General features: G+C 39.9%; 1 protein-coding gene across 1 annotated transcript in view; it reads right to left on the bottom strand.

The window, feature by feature from the left end:
* Nucleotides 1-1,137: 1,137 nt before the first annotated feature.
* Nucleotides 1,138-19,434, bottom strand: part of bin2b (bridging integrator 2b) — a 21,883-nt gene continuing 3,586 nt past the window's right edge. Inside the window, exons 3-13 of the mRNA XM_062997041.1 lie at nucleotides 18,085-18,165; nucleotides 15,667-15,721; nucleotides 12,655-12,749; nucleotides 12,467-12,562; nucleotides 11,374-11,481; nucleotides 11,203-11,288; nucleotides 9,669-9,744; nucleotides 6,086-6,168; nucleotides 4,917-5,430; nucleotides 4,385-4,483; nucleotides 1,138-2,081 (exon numbers count right to left, since the gene is read on the bottom strand). Of these exons, the coding sequence (XP_062853111.1) occupies nucleotides 1,968-2,081; nucleotides 4,385-4,483; nucleotides 4,917-5,430; nucleotides 6,086-6,168; nucleotides 9,669-9,744; nucleotides 11,203-11,288; nucleotides 11,374-11,481; nucleotides 12,467-12,562; nucleotides 12,655-12,749; nucleotides 15,667-15,721; nucleotides 18,085-18,165 (1,407 nt within the window). The 3' untranslated portion in view covers nucleotides 1,138-1,967. The remainder of the gene's footprint in view (nucleotides 2,082-4,384; nucleotides 4,484-4,916; nucleotides 5,431-6,085; nucleotides 6,169-9,668; nucleotides 9,745-11,202; nucleotides 11,289-11,373; nucleotides 11,482-12,466; nucleotides 12,563-12,654; nucleotides 12,750-15,666; nucleotides 15,722-18,084; nucleotides 18,166-19,434) is intronic.

Raw genomic sequence — 19,434 nt, forward strand, 5'->3', positions numbered from 1 at the left:
CTAGTCTGTGATTGGGTGGTTGAATTTCGCCCGCCCTCTCTGTCCTGTAAACACTGCTACCTGAGACAGTCACTCAGCTCTCATGATCAGGAACGCGGTGAAAATGCCTTTTGGAGGCAGCGAGGAACAGACTTAAATATAAAAAGTAGACACAACATTTAGTGAGTAAAACAGTAATTTGATATAGAATTCTTGCTTAAATTGGTCAAAAACTCTGTTATATGGGTTCTGGATTCATTCTGTGTGTTGCAGTATCATGTCCCCCTGTTCCTAATATGACGTCCGTCTTTTTGGTGTAATGTCCGGCTTTTTGGGGTGTAATGTCCTCTTTTTTGTTACTATGAATCTGGCCACCCTATACTTTATGGGTAGAGCTTTGGGCTATCAACCTGTGGGTTAGCAGTAGATAGATTGTGGGTTTGTGGGTTTTTATTGTACTGCACACATGTATATGTGCATATAAAGGCCTTCCTGTTCTTCTGAAAACATCTCGACAACAGTGCATGTGTGGCATATACCAAAAGAAAGATAATGGTCTGAATGTTTGCCCCTACAATGAAGAGGTTACGTGATTCAAATATGCTCCTATACTGGGCATTTTGCTCTTATATGTACAGTATACTGGATCCACATGTTTCCCAAGATGTAAATATTATTTCATATTCATACAAAGCTATGCTGATTGCTAAACTCGGTATGATGGAAACCTTTATCATATTTGGAGGGTGTTTTCTGAATGGAAATGCCGACATTCACAGGACATGGTTTAATGATTATGAAAATGTATTAATTTTTGGCTTTTCTGGTCACCAGATCACAATTAAACACTAAACTCTTTACCACAAGAAAATACCAATTAAAGGAATGACTATTACATTTCAAAGTTTTATTTCTTTAGTACAGTTCCACAAACTTGCAGAATTTATGCAAATGCATGTTGAAGCTGTTTTGGTGGCCCCACAACTTACCCTGACACTTTGTTGGTTTTTCATTTGTCAGTCATATATAAGGTTTATAATTTATAAACTCAATGTTATTCATTCATTGGGAGCAGTCTAAATAACAAGCTATTCATCAAAACATTGTGGACACAGTATACTTCATTGTATTATAAAAAAAATGCATAAAATTTAGATCTTTCAATCACAATATATTCTGTATCTTTATTAAACACAAGCAATAATTCCTTTAAAATGCGTACATAAAATCTTGATATTTCACAGTTTTTCTCTGGCATTCTTTTTTTTATGTTGAGGGCAGTGCAAAGACTGCAAAATAAAAATCATCAGAACATCAAGAGCATCATTTTACACATTGTTACACTTTAAACACAGAAAAAGACTTTTAGGAACAATGATTTACTTTATACATGGCTGAAAAGAACATTCTGAAAAAGCGTCGTCAGCTTTAACAAATCTCTGTAAATACTGGCAAAACATCAATTCATTCATTTGCTGCTACTGCTTCATTCTGGACCAACGCGTTTCAGCGCCACTTTTAAATATTGGGAATAAGACAGCAAGACACACTTACACATTCACTCACACAGAGAGTAGGTGATACACATTCTGCATGCTTTTGGAAGAAGACAAGAAGACACAAACAGTGACTGGAGGCAAGGATCATGCCCAGGTCCCCAAGACATGGTACTGTAGGGCACCCACTCTACCAGCTGCACCATCATGCCGACAAAACAGATTACTGACATAAAGCTACATTTCTGTACATACTAAGTACCTGGTATAGTGTAGCCAAGTCCAAACTTCACTGTTTTCAAAAAGTGAACAGGCTCAGTAAAAGGAGCTTAGAATCGAGTGTTTCTAAGCCCTGATTAGAGAAGTGAAAGTATGCATTGTGTCTGGAACAAAAGGCAGATTCCGGATTACAATGTTCACTAGGTCACAAATGAAAGCTCCTTGTGCTTATGAGCAAAGTCATCAAACTATGCATAAGCTTACAGTCCTGGCCTAGTTGGAGTCAGTGCGCTGGATCAGGGTCTCTGTGACTATGCCTGAAAGAAGGGTCAGGTCTTTATGCTCTATCCAGTCCTGCTCGCTCACCGCCCACACAGTGCCCTCTATCTGCAACACACAATTCAGACAGAATGTATAAAATATGTTACACAATATTGACACAGAGAGACACAGACAATTGCATTGGATTCTTCCAGCTTTTTCTTTCTAGTTTCTGTTTTGTCACTTTTATATAAACCATTGTCTTATTTCTCACGTTTTTCTTTCTACTTATCATCCCTTTACACAAACCTGTGCAACCATGGATGTAAAACTGGTAACATTAGCAATTTCTTTTATTTATTTGCGTAATCATTTCTATCGCATCGGCAAACCCATCCAGCCAAGGAGCTATTGTTTACACCTTAGTTAATTTCCCTAAGGGGATTAATAAAGTCTTATTTTATCCTACTGGTTGGGTTTAATCTGTTATTTATTTCGCTTGTATGCAAAAAAGATTTTGACCACATATATTTCTATGTGTAGTCAAATTAGTCTCTGGTTAGCAATATTGAAATCTAACTGCTATAGTATAAGTGATATGCAAATCAACTCATACCACCCAAATGCATCTTTGGTACATTCACACCTACAATATACAGTATGTGGGTAATGAACATTAAACAAATGCTGCAGAGCTATTTTGCTATAAATTAAGTCTTTATATGTTGAATGAAACCGCATATTATCAAAGAAAATAAATAGTGTAGCAGGATATTTTGTTGTATTCCTGCACAATACTGCTGACCGTTAAACCCACTGTGGGTCTGTATGACCTTAAGCTGGGTTACAACATGATTAAACTAGTGGGAACTCGACCCTTTAGCTGTGATGCGTTTTATAAGCACCACCCAGAGATTCAAGTGTTCAAGTTGTGTTGCAAGCATGATGTAAACTGACGCCTAGTTCACACTAAACGTTTTTTGCCCTGATTTGCGCTCGCCGACTGGTCGGCGCTAGATTTGTCGGCTCGGGAGCAACTCGAGAGAGATATGTAGCATGTCAAATATCTGGATATGAGTCGCCCAACTGGCAATGAGTGCTATGTCGAACAGCCAATGAGAACGCAAAATACAATGTGAGGAGAAACGCAGGGGAGGAGTTGTAAAAAGGTGGGACAGGGGCATAATATAGTTTATATCAGAACACATCAGTACACACACAAGTTTTACAGTGTTGCTGATGTTATCGTTCTCTACGAAACATAACACCAATGTGACAAAACGTAGTTTGGGAGACCAGAGAAGCTCGTCTGCGATTCCAGTTGGTGATAGATGGTGTAGTGTGAAACCCCCTATCGCCGATCAGTCGTGTAGTGTAAAAGCCACATCGACTTGAAAGACTCCCGATTACAAGAGATCCAGTTGTGTAGTGTGAACTGTACAGCGATCTGATGACTTGGAAAGTCGTGTAGTTTGAACTTGGCATAAGTAGCTGTCACAAAAGCTGAGAGAGGAGATAATTTCATTTCACGAAAAGGGCAACAGCTCACAGAAAGCTTTTAGCTCACAGAAAGACATATAGTGTAGCCACATGAGTACGACTCGACCAGACAGCAGGAGTTGAAACAGTACAGTGGCAATGAGACCCAGTCGACCTTCCTCTCTCAGACAGGCAATTTGAATGCCAGGCCAGATCAATAACACTGACTGGGATTCGAACACAATGCTTCAATGGTGGTGGGCTGGCGAGGTAGATTTATTTTGCCTCAGCACAACAGGGGCGGCAACATTGGTTGGTTGCACTGGTCATATTATATTATGTAAAATAAAATAAAATAAAAATTTATATGTAATAAAAATAATATGTAAAAAAATATTTGTGTGTAAACATAGTAACAGGGGTCCTAAAAACGTGTAACCTTTTACAAGCCAGCAACAGGGCTTAGCCTATTGGTCAGTTTACAAAACAGATGTAATGATGAGGGGGTGCTTCTCCTGGCTGGAGAGATGGTTGATTCACAGATGGTAGTGCGTGACTCTCTGTAAGCGATACTCAGTACACCTGTCCACATGTGGAACGGGACTTGTAATAACAAGTCAGGGCGTCTGCAGTGTCAGGAGAAGTTACTATTGGGCAATTAAATGTGATTTGAGAGGGGACCATACAAAAATAGAAGTGAAAAAATAGACCTTAATGTTAATTTTGTGACAAAAAATGATGGGACCCCATTGGTAACCTGATTTAAACCCCTGACCTCAAGATTAAGGAATTTTGTTTCCTTTAACTTAGAATTTTATTGCCTTTTTACTGGTAAATATTCTTAGAGGATTTACATATTTTAAAACACAGTTAAATAGTAAATGTCTACGTATCAAACGATCACCAGACTTTATCAGTGGTGTTTACACCAATGCAATGCACTTGCTCACCTTTTCTTCGTCATCATCCTCAAACACAAGCAGCACGTCGTCTTTAGTGAACATTAAAAGAATGCCTTCATCAGAGTCCTGCGTCTCCAACGCAACAGCCTGTAAAAAAACACCATGAACACATTTTAAACACCATAATCCACTTGCTTGAGTTTTTTTTTCCTTTTTTATTTATGCATTTTCTCTCATTTTCTCCCAATTTAGTGTAGTCAATTTGTCTTCCGCTACTGGGGGATCCCTGATCACAGTCGAGGTGGGTATATTGCTGCTCACGCCTCCTCTGATCTGTGTGCAGCCTTTTGCGGAACCCTTTATCACCTATGCATTCTTCACAGGCGCCTCTCTACCTGCCAATCAGGGTCCTTACACAGCGTTTGAAGACCCCACCCACATAGTCCGGTCATCCCGCCCTAGCAGAACCGTGTCTGCTGCAGGCACTGCCAATTATGCCCACTAGATGGCGCCCAGCCGACCGGTGGCAACGCCGAGCCTACCCCTGAGTCTCTTAAACAATAGAACCCTGTATCAATACCTTGTAGAGGAAACCAGGAGGGCGTGAACTGTCTGTCTCTTGTCCTTTCATTAATTCCTTACTGTCTTCTTTGTCTGCAGCACCCGTCTCCTCCTCCTCATTTTTCGGTTGGGGTTCAGACACAGAAACTGCTTCATCAGACTCCGGAGACAAAGCATTTTGGTCCTCCACAGCTTTCTCACTGGCAGCTACACTCTCTGGCCGCTCCTTCATGTTTGGCTGGTCAGCGCTAACGTCTGATGCACTCCCACTGGCTGAATCAGGCCTGGCACCTTCCTCCTCTGAACACACCGACTGTAGACTGGGTGTGTGCGGTACACTTTCATTAGAGCTCAAGTCATCGATGTCTGATATTTCAAGCGCAGTGTTTTCAGAGTACGGTTCAGAGTCACGGCGGGAGAGTTCATCAGGTATGCTCAATTTGCTCAGGCCTGGATGATCGGCAGGGAAAGCCGTGTTACAGGGGATGGGTGCTGAAATACTCAGAGATTTCCTCTTCTTAGATTTGGATGTGCTGATGAAATAGATAAGAAATCACAAATGAAATGGCTTTAAGAGCTGTACTGATCTTTGTGTATTTTGTGAGTCTGTCTTAGGTGATACAGGGCTTTTCATCAAGCTAAAAGCCATTTTAAAAATGGCCATTGTCGATAAATGAATACAACAGATGAGCAGGTACTAATCTGCTGTACATTTTGCACTACTGGTACAGTGTATACCAGACATGTTTAAGTCCTAGTTTTATTTGTGTGCTTCTTTGACCACTTTTAGGGCCAAAGGCTTTATTTGCTGCAACCTCATACACACACAATTCCTTTCTTTTGATCCTTTTTTTATTATGAATGTAACCCACAGTTGCATAAATTACGATGCATTTCCTGTTAATTACATTCATATGAAGGTTAATTGGGCTGTGTCTGTTGCAAATAAAACGTAACAAATCTGAACCTAGTTTGTATGTTATTTTCAGCACTGAAATCTGAGCTTGTTTGTACGTGACTTTGTATGCAAAACAGCCGGTGAGTTCTTGATATCTGGGTAAAAACACACACCTTCAGAATCTTCAGTCTGTAGTATTGGTGCATTACAAAACCGAAGTGAGAATGTGTCCTTAAAATAATTTCTCTTGTGGGATGGATCATACTGAAGGTGAATGAAGCTTTGCATACCTGTTAAGGCCTTTGATGATGAAGGTTTTGGTGGAATGCTGTTCCTCAAGCTTCTTCATTACGTTATAGATGTCATGATTTAACTGAAAAATAAACAGCACCAATCAGTAAAATTTATTATGGGATATATACTAATCAGCCATAACATTAAAACCACCTCCTTGTTTCTACACTCAAACAGCTGCAATAGATGAGCAATCGTCTCCGAGTTTACATCTACACGGTAGACCAACTAGGTAGGAGTGTCTAATAGAGTGGACAGTGAGTGGAAACTAGAGCAGTGCTGCTGTTTTTGATCCACTCATACCAGCACAACACACACTAACACACCACCACTGTGTCATTGTTACTGCAGTGCTGAGAATCATCCACCACCCACATACCTGCTATGTGGTGGTCCTGTGGGGGTCCTGACCATTGAAGAACAGGGGGAAAACAGGTTAAAAAGGTACGTAGAGAAATAAATGGACTACAGTCAGTAATTGTAGAGCTACAAAGTGCTTCTATATGGTAAGTGGAGCTGATAAAATGTACAGCGAGTGTAGAAACAAGGAGGTGGTTAAAATGTTATGACTGTCGGTGTAGATATAGATAGTATCTGCAAAATAGGAGGGGAATGTGTCTACTGCCGTCTCAGAATTATTTAACTCCTTCTTGACAAGCATCTTTAATACTACCAATTTACTGTTATGACCTGCTGCAAGCATGATGCATAGTCAGACAGCGTTCTGGCAGCATTCCTTAAATTTTTTTCCCCAATGGCCTCTACTTCACCAATATTCTTGGGTTCACGTTCTGCAACCGCCTTCTTCAAATCCCACCACAAATATTCTATAAGGTGCAAGTCAGGCGACTGTGAAGACCACTCCAGAATCTTTAAAGACTTCTGAAACCAAGCCTTGGTGAACTTTGAACTATATTTAATCTTCAGCTTCTTCAAAGAAGGCATGACGTTTTCTCCTGGGATTTCCTGATGCATTGAAGATTAAATACATCTTGCCCTCCAAATGCTGCAGGTTTCCAGTGCCAGAGATGGAAAAGCAGCACCAGAGCATCACTGTAGGCAGGGTGTTCTTTTCAGCATATGCTTTATTCTTCCTCTTCCAGACATACCACTGATCCACAGGCCCAAAAAGTTCTGCTCCGGAGAATTGAATTGCAAAACTTGTGGCTTATTTATATGGTTTTGAGGATATTAGAGTAGAGGTGAATGTTCTGGAGTTAAAGCATGGAGACCTTCAGCGTTTAGCAGGCACGTGCACAGATAGACCCCTAGTGGTGCTCAAGCACCTGCCCTTTTGCCCTGGATGAGAAAAGTGCCCTTTCTGCTGGAGCCCAAACCCTCTCTGTCATCAGTTCCCCCCAAAAGTGTTTTGATATCTGGCATTTATTTGAGTTCTTCTGAGAATTCTGCCCCGATCTGATCCGCGGCGCGCACAAGCTCCCGCCCTGCCCCTCAATCCTTCTCCTCCGGTCAGTACTCATGCAGTGCTGAGCGCCAGGCCAAACCGCTGCTACACACTTCTCCTCTGACCCGCAGCATCAGACAGACAGGTAATAAAAGAGCATCCATGCATAATGCATAGCCTACACGTTTTGTACTCATGAGTCATAAAATACGTGATTTCAAAGCCTTGTCCAGCTGTTTACTGAGGTTTGTCATGTTTAATAAAGGGGGAGGGGGACAAACTGCAGCAGACAGACAGACAGACAGAGAATTTAAAGACAGTTTTACTGTTTTACAAATTAGACAAATTCACTAGTTTTGTTTCATTTAAAATCTTACTTATTTTGATGTGAAAGCCTGAAGAAAGAAAAGCATGAACACAAACATTTTGCAGGAGAATGTCAAGTAGCTCTCACAGTAAAGTGTTGAAAATAGATACAAACATACAATATTTTATAATTACAGCATCCTGGCCAAAACACTGTGTAGGAAAAGTCACCTTTAGTCAAGGAGTTATTTTCATGCAAGCATTTATACTTCAACAGTTGAGGTTTACAAATGAGGAATAATTTTGCTAGGTAATTAACATTACAAACTAATATATGTAGAAGGCTAAATATAATGCTCTATGATATACTGTAGAACAGCATACAAAAAATTTATTTGATTTTATTGGCATAATAATAGGCCCATTGTTAACATTAACTACCCAAAGTGGGTTTCTGATTTGAAATCAAAGGTAGATCTTAAGTTGAGCTACATGACAGTCTGGTGAGGTAAATTGATACTAGTAATGGTATATTATTAGTGTAATGCTTCAACTCTGTCAGAAAACAGTAAAATGATGTATACTGTGTTCTCCCCTTTATCGAGATTCAGTAAGTCACTCTTGATTATTATGCACAACATTGATTTATCTCATTTACAAATTTTGCAGCATAATGCCAAGAAAAGAAAGGTTACAAAAGCAGAAAGAAAAGGAACTACAGCAAGCAGCTCAGGGTAGCAGCTCTTTTGTATCCTGGATTAGGCCATCTACCAGTAAAGCAAATGAGGGAGCTGTATCAGTGTCAGTTGTTTAGTTATTATCATTATTATTATTTTGTTTTTTAATTTTTATTAATAATTTTGGTGATGGGTGCCCTTTTTTTTGGCTTGAGCACCTGCCCCCAAAAATGTCTGTGCACGTGCCTGGCGTTTAGTATGCTCATTACCAAGCTGAAACCTTAGTGCCTGCCTCATCCAAATATTGCTGCAGGTCTTTTACTCAAGGTTTTTTGACCACCTGCCTTCTCAGGAATCTGGTAGCAGCCGGCGATAGCTTCCTCTTTTAGCCACAACATTAACTTTCAGAAACATTCAGTGCATCTGCTATTTTTTTATCATTTTCCTTATTCGTGTCACTTTTTCTAACTTTTTAGACAACTCTCTTGACTTAGCCATATTTTTAACATGCAAACAAATTAATTTGTCAAATTAATAGGGACAGTGGTAGCCTAGTGGGTAGGGCTTTCAGCTATCGGTCGAAAGATTGTCTGTTCAAATCAAGGCCCTTATCACTGTCTGATCCAGGGGTGCTGTACAATGACTGACCCTGTGCTCGGACCCCAGCTTCCCAAACAAGCTGGGATATGCAGAAAAATAATTTCATTGTACTGAATAATTTCTTCTTCTTTGTTGTCTTTTTCTTTTCTTATTTAAATGTCACGGTCAACAAACCTTGTTTAAGCTCAAACACACCTGATGCTAATAATGAAGTCCTTATGTGCTATTGTTGCTTTAGTAATGTTAGTGCAGCCTAACCCTTTCAGACATTGTTGTAATGGACTATTCCATGTTACAATGTAGATGATGAAACAAGAACATAAACACAGACCAATATGAGCAAAGTAAAGAAGCAATACACTACAGTGAGGACAGGAGATTCTTCCATGGAATTTTTTACAGCAATAAGTGAGAATAAATGTAAATAGGTTATAAGAGTAAAGCAGAAAAAGAAAGAGACAAGCCAGAGCAAAAACTTGTGGTTATAGGGAGGGCCCCACTGGCGTCTTTTACTTAAGGCCCCGAAATCACTTACTACACCACTGCTAAGCTAAAAGCACAGGGACACACACAGATTTAATCCTTTCTTACCACACTCATCTCCTTGTAAAAGACATCCCTCAGGTTAGAGATGTTCTGAAACACGGTGATGTAGCAGCCAATGCGGCTAAGAAAAGAATATACAAACAAGAGATTTCCATACATTATACATACACACTTACTGACGTCAATGACTAGACCAAAGAACCTACAAAACATGTAAAACATACAACCATGAGAGGTCTGCTGTTTCAAATGGTATCTAGCTTCCTCAGGATCAGTGTATCACAACTCTTTACACTATAATCCAAACAGGTACGTTCCAAAACTAACCACACACTTGTATGCTCTGATATGAATGATATGTGGAGTGTGTGTTTGAAGCAGTGAACTAACACTGTGGTTTTGCATGTAGGGTCACACCCGTAGCACTTTTTACCATATTAAAATTATATCTCAACTTTCACTGTATGACGTCATTGCTAAATGTTCTGGGAAAATGGCTTAAGGTTCACAGGTAAGTCCACAAGCAATTCCAGAATTAGAAGAACTTGAAGAGATTTTGTACAATGGAATGGTCTCAGATCATTTGCCATGTGTTCTAAAGTCTTAAGCATTATAGAGGAAGACTCTGAGCTGTTATCTTAGCAAAGGGAGGATGCACAAAGTATAAAATTAAGGCAAATCAGGGCAATACAGGGTAGTTTTTTATATAACTATACCGATCAGCCATAATATTAAAACCACCTCCTTGTGGTTCTCTGCATCGGTCATCGGTTTCTCTGCATGCTTTGTAGCCCCCTTTCATGCTGTTCTTCAATGGTCAGGACTTTTCCAGGACCACTACAGATTATGTATTATTTAGGTGGTGGATCATTCTCAGCACTGCAGTGACACTGACATGGTGGTGGTGTGTTAGTGTGTGTTGTGCTGGTAAGAGTGGATAAGACACAGCAGCGCTGCTGGAGTTTTTAAACACCTCACTGTCACTGCTGGACTGAGAATAGCCCACCAACCAAAAATATCCAGCCAACAGCGCCCCGTGGGCAGTGTCCTCTGACCACTGATGAAGGTCTAGAAGATGACCAACTCAAACAGCAGCAATAGATGAGCGATCATCTCTGACTTTACATCTACAAGGTGGACCAACTAGGTAGGAGTGTCTAATAGAGTGGACAGTGAGTGGACACGGTATTTGAAATCTCCAGCAGCGCTGCTGTGTCTGATCCACTCATACCAGCACAACACACACTAACACACCACCACCTTGTCATTGTCGCTGCAGTGCTGAGAATGATCCACCACCTTAATAACACCTGCTCTGTGGTGGTCTCCAGTCAATAATTGTAGAACTTTAAAGTGCTTCTATATGGTAAGTGGAGCTGATAAAATGGACAGTGAGTGTAGAAACAAAGAGGTGGTTTTAATGTTATGGCTGATCAGTGTAAATAAAAGTTAATAATAAAATAAAAACACATGTAAAATCCATTGTGAAAAGTAGTTTCAGCTTCCCGCTAACCATTCTCCTAAAATTCATCAACTCAATTTTAGTTTGGAATATAGTCATGCTTTGTTATTTACTGACCTCTGATAAAGGATAGGCAGCTCCTCTCTGAGTTCATTGTTTATCTCCTCAAACACAGTCTGTGCTCGGGTAAATTCCTCCTCTGTCTGCGCCGCCAAATAACAACCAGAATGTTCAGGAGTTATAAAAAAATCAGTTAGTCAAATGAAAAATGAATATATTTGTACTTACTTTGCTTATTTTGGCTTCGTCTCTTTTCTTGACATTCTGCAGTGCCTCGAGATGGTGGCGTGCAGAATCATAATCAACCAGTTTGCGCCCACGCTTGGACACTCGCTCCTAAAATTCACAGGACATGCTTAGCTTTGCCTTACAAAGAGCTGATTCAAGAGGTTAGAAAGGAAAGGTTGCAAAGGTATCATAATTATTGGAAAATGTCTGTTTTTGTAAGTTGCTTAAGTTATTATTATATTAAAAAGTCACAGTTATGGTTGTGTAAATACACCAATCAGCCTTAACATTAAAACCACCTCCTTGTTTCTACACTCACTGTCCATTTTATCAGCTCCACTTACCATATAGAAGCACTTTGTAGTTCTACAATTACTGTAGTCCATCTGTTTCTCTGCATGCTTTGTTAGCCTCCTTTCATGCTGTTCTTTAATGGTCAGGACTCTCCCAGGACCACCACAGAGTAGGTATTATTTGGGTGGTGGATCATTCCCAGCACTGCAGTGGTGTGTGTTGTGCTGGTATGAGTGGATAAGACACAGCAGCGCTGATGGAGTTTTTAAACACTTCACTGTCACTGTTGGACTGAGAATAGTCCACCAAACAAAAATATATATCCAGCCAATAGCGCCCCGTGGGCAGCGTCCTGTGACCACTGATGAAGGTCTAGAAGATGACCAACTCAATCAGCAGCAACAGATAAGCGATTGTTTCTGACTTTACATCTACAAGGTGGACCAACTAGGTAGGAGTGTCTAATAGAGTGGACAGTGAGTGGACACGGTATTTAAAAACTCCAGCAGCGCTGCTGTGCCTGATCCACTCATACCAGCACAACACACACTAACACACCACCACCATGTCAGTGTCACTGCAGTGTTGAGAATGATCCACCACCTAAATAATACCTGCTCTGTGTTGGTCCTGTGGGGGTCCTGACCGTCCCAAACAGTTTAGTATGTAATATTGCAACCCTTTGTTTACATTATCCAAATTAGCAGTCAGCTTGCTTACTTCTGCTAGCTTCATTTTAAACATCAAATATGATATAACCTATGTCCTTTAGTCTAATCAGACTTTATTACTGACTCACTTTGACGTCTGGAAACTGTGCTGTGTAATTATCCATCGTACGAACAACCTGATCGCTTAACTTCTCCTCATAATCATTCCACAGCAGGTCCTCACTCTGTGTGACAAAGAAAAGGGCTTTTTAATAATATATGTGAATTTGAATATCTCTGTACAGGACATAAATTAGTATACATTGCTATGCTTTACCTCCATTATGACAGACAGGTCCTCTATGCCCTGCCAGTCAGGCTCATAGACATCCTTCAGAGTCTGAGACAAACGTTTGGAAGTATCATGCATCACTAAAAAGCAGAATGGTAAGATTACACACACTAGCAGGGATGTATGTCAATAAGCAAAAGTCTTGTAAGCTTTCACCCTAGGCGAACTACTTTCATTTTTCAATACTTGATTAATCTTTTTATGGCAATCAAGGTTCTGCTTTCTTTATTAATTTAGCACAATCAGCTGTGATACTGGTGAACTAAGATAACTGTACTCTACAGTCTACATGGCTACAAGTCTACAAGTTAGTTACACTGAAGCTACAGCATTATTTATTTCTTTTAATGAACTAAAATAAACTGACTGTGTATTTTCCACTTCTATTAAACATAAGGTAAGATTAGAATCACACCACCGCCGAGACCCAGGTTCGAATCAGTTGGCTATAAGCTGGCAAAAATATCTGCACAGACTTGACTGGCTATGTCTGAAAAGAGGTGGCCAATGTCCTGCAATTAACTGGCACCCTGGCAGGGTATTCCTGCCTTGCATCCAGTGCCATCCAGTGCTTCCTGGTGGATCAGACCCACCGTGACCCTGACCAGGAATGTGGTTGAAGAAAATAAAAATGCATTGAACGTTAGCCCTTATTATGCAGCCCTAATAAATTCTGAACTTTTTTAATTCTGAACATTTAGGCCAGGCCATGGCTGAGACAGGGAGTACTTCAGTTATATCTTTTAGACAAAAGCACAGTAAACACACAAACATCAGCATAATTATCAAGAAATGTTTCATTAGTCAAAAGGTTACACAATAAACTAAAATAAACTGGATAGTTGGTAATTGTTTACTTCTTACTTTTTTATGCTATTTTTATTCCCACCAAAGTCATTCTTAGTAAACCCGGCCATGTTTTTAGTTTCCTTATAATCTATTCTGCACATGTCAGAGTAACGGAAGTGGATATGTGGAACATAAATCTCTACTAAAACAGCTACCAAACAATGGTTTCCTGTCAACGTTTTTTGCTTTCACATTTAAAAATAAACTTTTTTGAGCTTTGGCATTTTAGACACAGTTTCTCAGACAACAGAAAAAGAAACACATTGTGCACAGGGAAGCTTGTGCAGTGTAGCACACTGAGACCAGGTTTAAGAAGAAATTGTTACTATTATAAGCCAACATTCACTTCCACGTTCACTTTCAGTTCAGTGAAACAACAGAAGCCCAACCGCAGCTATCTATACTGTGCTCATTGCTCTCCACAAAAAGCTGCCCAATTCCTATCTTTAATAACCTAGAAATGTTCTCATGGAATGTTATTGTGTTCAGAGCTTTTAAAATGTTTTTACACTATATGGGCAAATGTATTGGGACACCTTTTGTAATTATTGAATTATTGTCTTTCAGCCACAACAACTAACAGGTGTAATAAATCAAAGATACACTATATTGCCAAAAGTATTCGCCCGTCTGCCTTTACATGCATATGAACTTGAGTGACATCCCATTCTTAATCCATAGGGTTTAATATGACGTCGGCCCACCCTTTGCAGCTATAACAGCTTCAACTCCTCTAGGAAGGCTTTCCACAAGGTTTAGGAGTGTGTTTATGGGAATTTTTGACCATTCTTCCAGAAGCACATTTGTGAGGTCAGACACTGATGTTGGATGAGAAGGCCTGGCTCGCAGTCTCTGCTCTAATTCATCCCAAAGGTGTTCTATCGGGTTGAGGTCAGGCCCATCAAGTTCTTCCACATCAAACTCGCTCATCCATGTCTTTATGAACCTTGCTTTGTGCACTGGTGCGCAGTCATGTTGGAACAGGAAGGGGCCATCCCCAAACTGTTCCCACAAAGTTGGGAGCATGAAATTGTCCAAAATCTCTTGGTATGCTGAAGCATTAAGAGTTCCTCTCACTGGAACTAAGGGGCCGAGCCCAACTCCTGAAAAACAACCCCACACCATAATCCCTCCTCCACCAAACTTTACACTTGGCACAAAGTGGTCAGACAAGTACCGTTCTCCTGGCAACCGCCAAACCCAGACTCGTCCATCGGATTGCCAGATGGAGAAGCGTGATTCGTCACTCCAGAGAACACGTCTCCACTGCTCCAGGGTCCAGTGGAGGCGTGCTTTACACCACTGCATCCGACACTTTGCATTGCGCCTGGTGATGTAAGGCTTGGATGCAGCTGCTCAGCCATGGAAACCCACTCCATGAAGCTCTCTATGCTGTGTTCTTGAGCTAATCTGAAGGCCACATGAAGTTTGGAGGTCTGTAGCAATTGCCTTAGCAGAAAGTTGGCGACCTCTGCGCACTACGCGCCTCAGCATCCGCTGACCCCGCTCTGTCCTTTAACGTGGCTGTCGTTCCCAATCACTTCCACTTTGTTATAAACACTGACAAGCACTGTGGAATATTTAGTAGTGAGGAAATTCTAGACTGGACTTGTTGCACAGGTGGCATCCTATCACGGTACCACGTTGGAATTCACAGAGCTTCTGAAAGCGACCCATTCTTTCACTAATGTTTGTAGAAGCAGTCTGCATGCCTAGGTGCTTGGTTTTATACACCTGTGGCCATGGAAGTGATTGGAACACCTGAATTCAATGATATGGATGGGTGAGTGAATACTTTTGGCAATATAGTGTATAAAGGAAATTCTATGCTTTCAACAATTCAGCAACAGTTTAGGGAAGGATCTTTCTTGTCCCAGCATTACTGTGCATGTAACTTGATTTAAAGAAGCTCCAGTGGTCTGCACAGAGCCCTTTTGACTAAATGGGCACAAATTCTCACAGACACAGAAGAGTGGCTGTTACAGCTAAAAAGATCACATAGGGGTCACTCTGTTCACTACAAAGTTAAATATTCTGTGTGATTCAAAATCAGAACAGGCGCTATTAGAATTATTGTATCCTTTCCTAGTGCTCCCATTTGTTGCTGCATACGTTAAGCAAATGCACTACTTGTGAAGGTGACAGTACCTTTGACAGCACTGTAGTAGGCCTTTACGTCCTTGAACAACCTGGCACCATCTGTCTGGTATGAAAACAAACAAGGTTAATATTAAATGATTAGTTTTATTGAGAAGCAATGTTCCAGAAGGTTGCATTAGTATTACTGAATAGGTCTGTAGTTCTGATCTGCTGTAGATTAATAACTATTACTACTACTGTTAGCACCACATTTCAAAGTTCAAACACATGTCAGGAAAGTACGGTAAAATTCACAGCAAAAATACATGTATTGCTTTAAAAGGACTATGATTATGTAATTGGGGAGTGTTTTATTCCACAACAGTGGAAACTGCTGAGGTGTATGAGACTGCACGGTTTGCAGGGTGGGTTGCATGTAGTGACTAAGAAATGGTATTGAGGTGGAAACTTTAGTCAACTTGTGAAATATCTTAAGGAAACAGAATGACAAAAATAAAGAAAAGTCTGAGTTGGTCAAAGGTAACGACAAATAAAGATAACACTCACACTAGTGTTTCATTCTATACATGTAGAATAATAAAAGTAGCATCAACTGCCACTCAGTGTTCTTGTTCTTGTTCTTAAAAACATATAAGGGGACCTTAACACTACAATAACCCTTACACACAAAAGTATGTGGACCCAATTTCTAACTAGTGGATACTAACTGCTATGTGCCTAAAATTAAGCTATAAGCAATGCAATATGCATTAACAAACACTTATCATACTGAAGAGCTCAGGGACTGTGGCCACAAAGCAATAAGCCACTTATGCTCTCAAAACCGGACTGTTAAGTGCTAACGCATGTAAAAGCACCCTACCTTAGTTGGCCAACATGTTTAAAACAGCCCTTAGCACCCAAGATTACTATTCACAATTTCAAAAATTAGCTGGAAGTGTGTTACTGTTAAGCACATCACCATTGGACCTTAGAGCAGAAATTCCGGCAGTCTGACACATAAATCTGTTCATGGTGAACATCAGAAGATAAATATATTTCTCTACCTTAGCATTTAGCAACAGTATGGTGTAGAGTCTTTTCTGCTTTAGTATGACTATTCACAAAGCAAGCTACATATAAAATTGTTCCATTTTTGTCATGAGCACATTTGAATCTGACCTTCTAGCAGCAGTTCCTAATCTCACTAAAGAGTTGTCTTGACTAAATGGAAGTGAAACCCCTTAGTCATGTTCAAGTTTTCTCGAACTGGGCTTTTCTTTTGGTATCTGAGTATCCACAGACATGTAGTATCTACAGTATTTGCAAATACGGTTTTAGGTATTTATAGTTGGCATAATTTAATATACAAAAAACATAGTTGCACACTAATAGTCTAGACTATTCAGTAAAATACAATATAGTTTAAAAAGAGAAAGTGTTAGACAGCCTTCTGAACAACATCCTGGGTGGAACGGTTTCCTGTGATACATTTAGAACCAGTATTTAAAAACTTGACCTTTACGATAGGTCACATATACTGTAAAATCATTATGTGGCAAAGTTCTACCTCAGTTAATTCAGGTTTACAGAAATTACAGCTCATTTCTTTCAAATATCAAATAGCACAGTAAATACGAAACTGAAAGAACACTACTCAAGGACAGAAACATAATTTAGTTAATAATGACAAAATGACCAAAAATGCAATGCCCTACATATGGATCCAATCAAGCCTGTCCCAATTATTTAAAAATAATCATGATTTTTTGAGATTATTCACCAGGTTCACAATTCTATATTTTTATGCAATGTCAAACCCCAGGTCCATTATCAATTACTCTATTAATATAATGAAACCAATGTGCTGTCATATTGTAATTATTTTTATCAGGTTGGGGTACTTGGGTGGCGCAGCGGCAAAACATAGGGTTCAAATCTCAGTGGTGCTATCAACCGGTTGGACAATTACACAGACATGATTGGCTATGTCTTGAAAGGGTAAGGGGGGATTCAGTGTGCTCTCAATTCCGGTCCCAAGCCTGGATAAAAATAAGGACAGTTGCTTTAGGTAGGGCATTCAGCATAAAAGCTGTGCCATATTAGGTATAGACGGATTATAATGATTCACTGTTGCCACCCCGAAATACAGGAGCAGCCAAAAGAACAAAAATCTGTCAAGTTGGCCAAGTCCTTCAAATTATGATTGTAACTAGCTAGTTCTGCATAACCAGCAATCATTCCCAGCTCATGTAGCTAACCAGTCCTGATCATGGGGGTTTTGACCCTATATCTCTATGAGAGCCACTCAGGTGTTTGTTCAGTCTCTCATTCATCCTGACTACCTTGTAGCATCAGACCTCTGCAACTACTACTAACTGCAACAGTGCAACTTGTTTATGATCTACCACAACACTGCAACATCATCTTACCAGTGTGCTTACTGGCATGAACGTATTTACTTACATAAACACACACATGCCTTACCTGTTGTTTATTCAGATCAGCTGCACACTGTTCAAACTGCTCATCTTTTGTCTCCAATGCTTTCCCAAGTTTTTGAAGAACCTGTGCAACAAATAGATAAAACATTGCCATTACATTACATTCTAAAAAAAAAAAGGTGTCACAGCATGTTATAGCTTGTGGTGTAGTAATGTCTTAATTATTCTTAATCCCATCCAAAAGTGTCACAACATGTTTTAGCCTGTGGTGTAGTAATGTCTTAATATCCTTAACTCAATCCCATCCTACATGGAGTTGGGTAAATGCAGGTTTGGGTATTCATGTATTCCTTTTCACTAACAATCGCAGGTCGAGCACTACCAGGAAACACATATATATAAAGTAAAAAATGTAAAAGCATACTATTGTAACATTTGACATTAACACTTGACAAGTTCTGCAAATGTTACTTTATATTTAAATAACTTTTTTTGGGCAAAAGTTTTTTTGCCCAAGGTAACAGTTAGTAACACAGTTAACCAGCTGGAAATCTACCATTCTTTATTTTAAACCCTACCACTAAGTTTTAGGAAATTCACCCCCCTTACACTAAGCCATTCATTTACTCAATCATTCACACCTAAAAGCAATTTATAACAACTAGTTCAAATTCCACATTTTTGGGAGGTGGGAAGAATTTGAGTAACTGAAGGATACCCACCAAGACACTTAAACAAACCATCTAAAAACATGTTTATCTTTTTTTTCTACTATATTAAAATGTATATCATTAGTACACTACAAATGGTGTCTTTTTTTTATTCAGACATCCTTCTTCTATTCTGAGAAAGTCTAGAAAGTCATGTGCTATGTTTGGTGCTCAGATAGATTTTTGGCTTATCTTCGCCTTCACCGAGATTTACATTTCCATCTAAGTCTTCTGTTTTGGCTGCTTCCATTATGGGTCGCCACATGGAATCATTCTCCATCTTGTCCTGTCTTGATCATCCTCCTCTGTCCCACCAACCACCTTCATGTCCTCCTTAAACCACCCATAAACCTCCTCTTCGGCCTTCTTTTCTTCCTCCTGCATAGTGGCTCAGTCCTAAGCACCCTTCTCCCTATATGACTCTCATTCCTCCTCTGCACATGCCCAAACAATCATCTTACCTCCCTAACTTAGTCTCTAAACATTATGCTGCCCACTTATAAACTCATTTCTAACCTTGTCCATCCTTGTCACTCCCATTGAGAATTGTAGCATTTCTGTCTCTGCCACCTTCAGCTCCCTCTCCTGTCTTTTTACATTTTAGTGTTTAATATTATTATTTACTGTGCTTGGGTTGCACAGTGGTTGATTATGCTAGCCCACTGCTGAGATTTGTGTTCAAA

Source organism: Trichomycterus rosablanca, chromosome 6, assembly GCF_030014385.1.
Source record: "Trichomycterus rosablanca isolate fTriRos1 chromosome 6, fTriRos1.hap1, whole genome shotgun sequence".
NCBI lineage: Eukaryota > Metazoa > Chordata > Actinopteri > Siluriformes > Trichomycteridae > Trichomycterus > Trichomycterus rosablanca.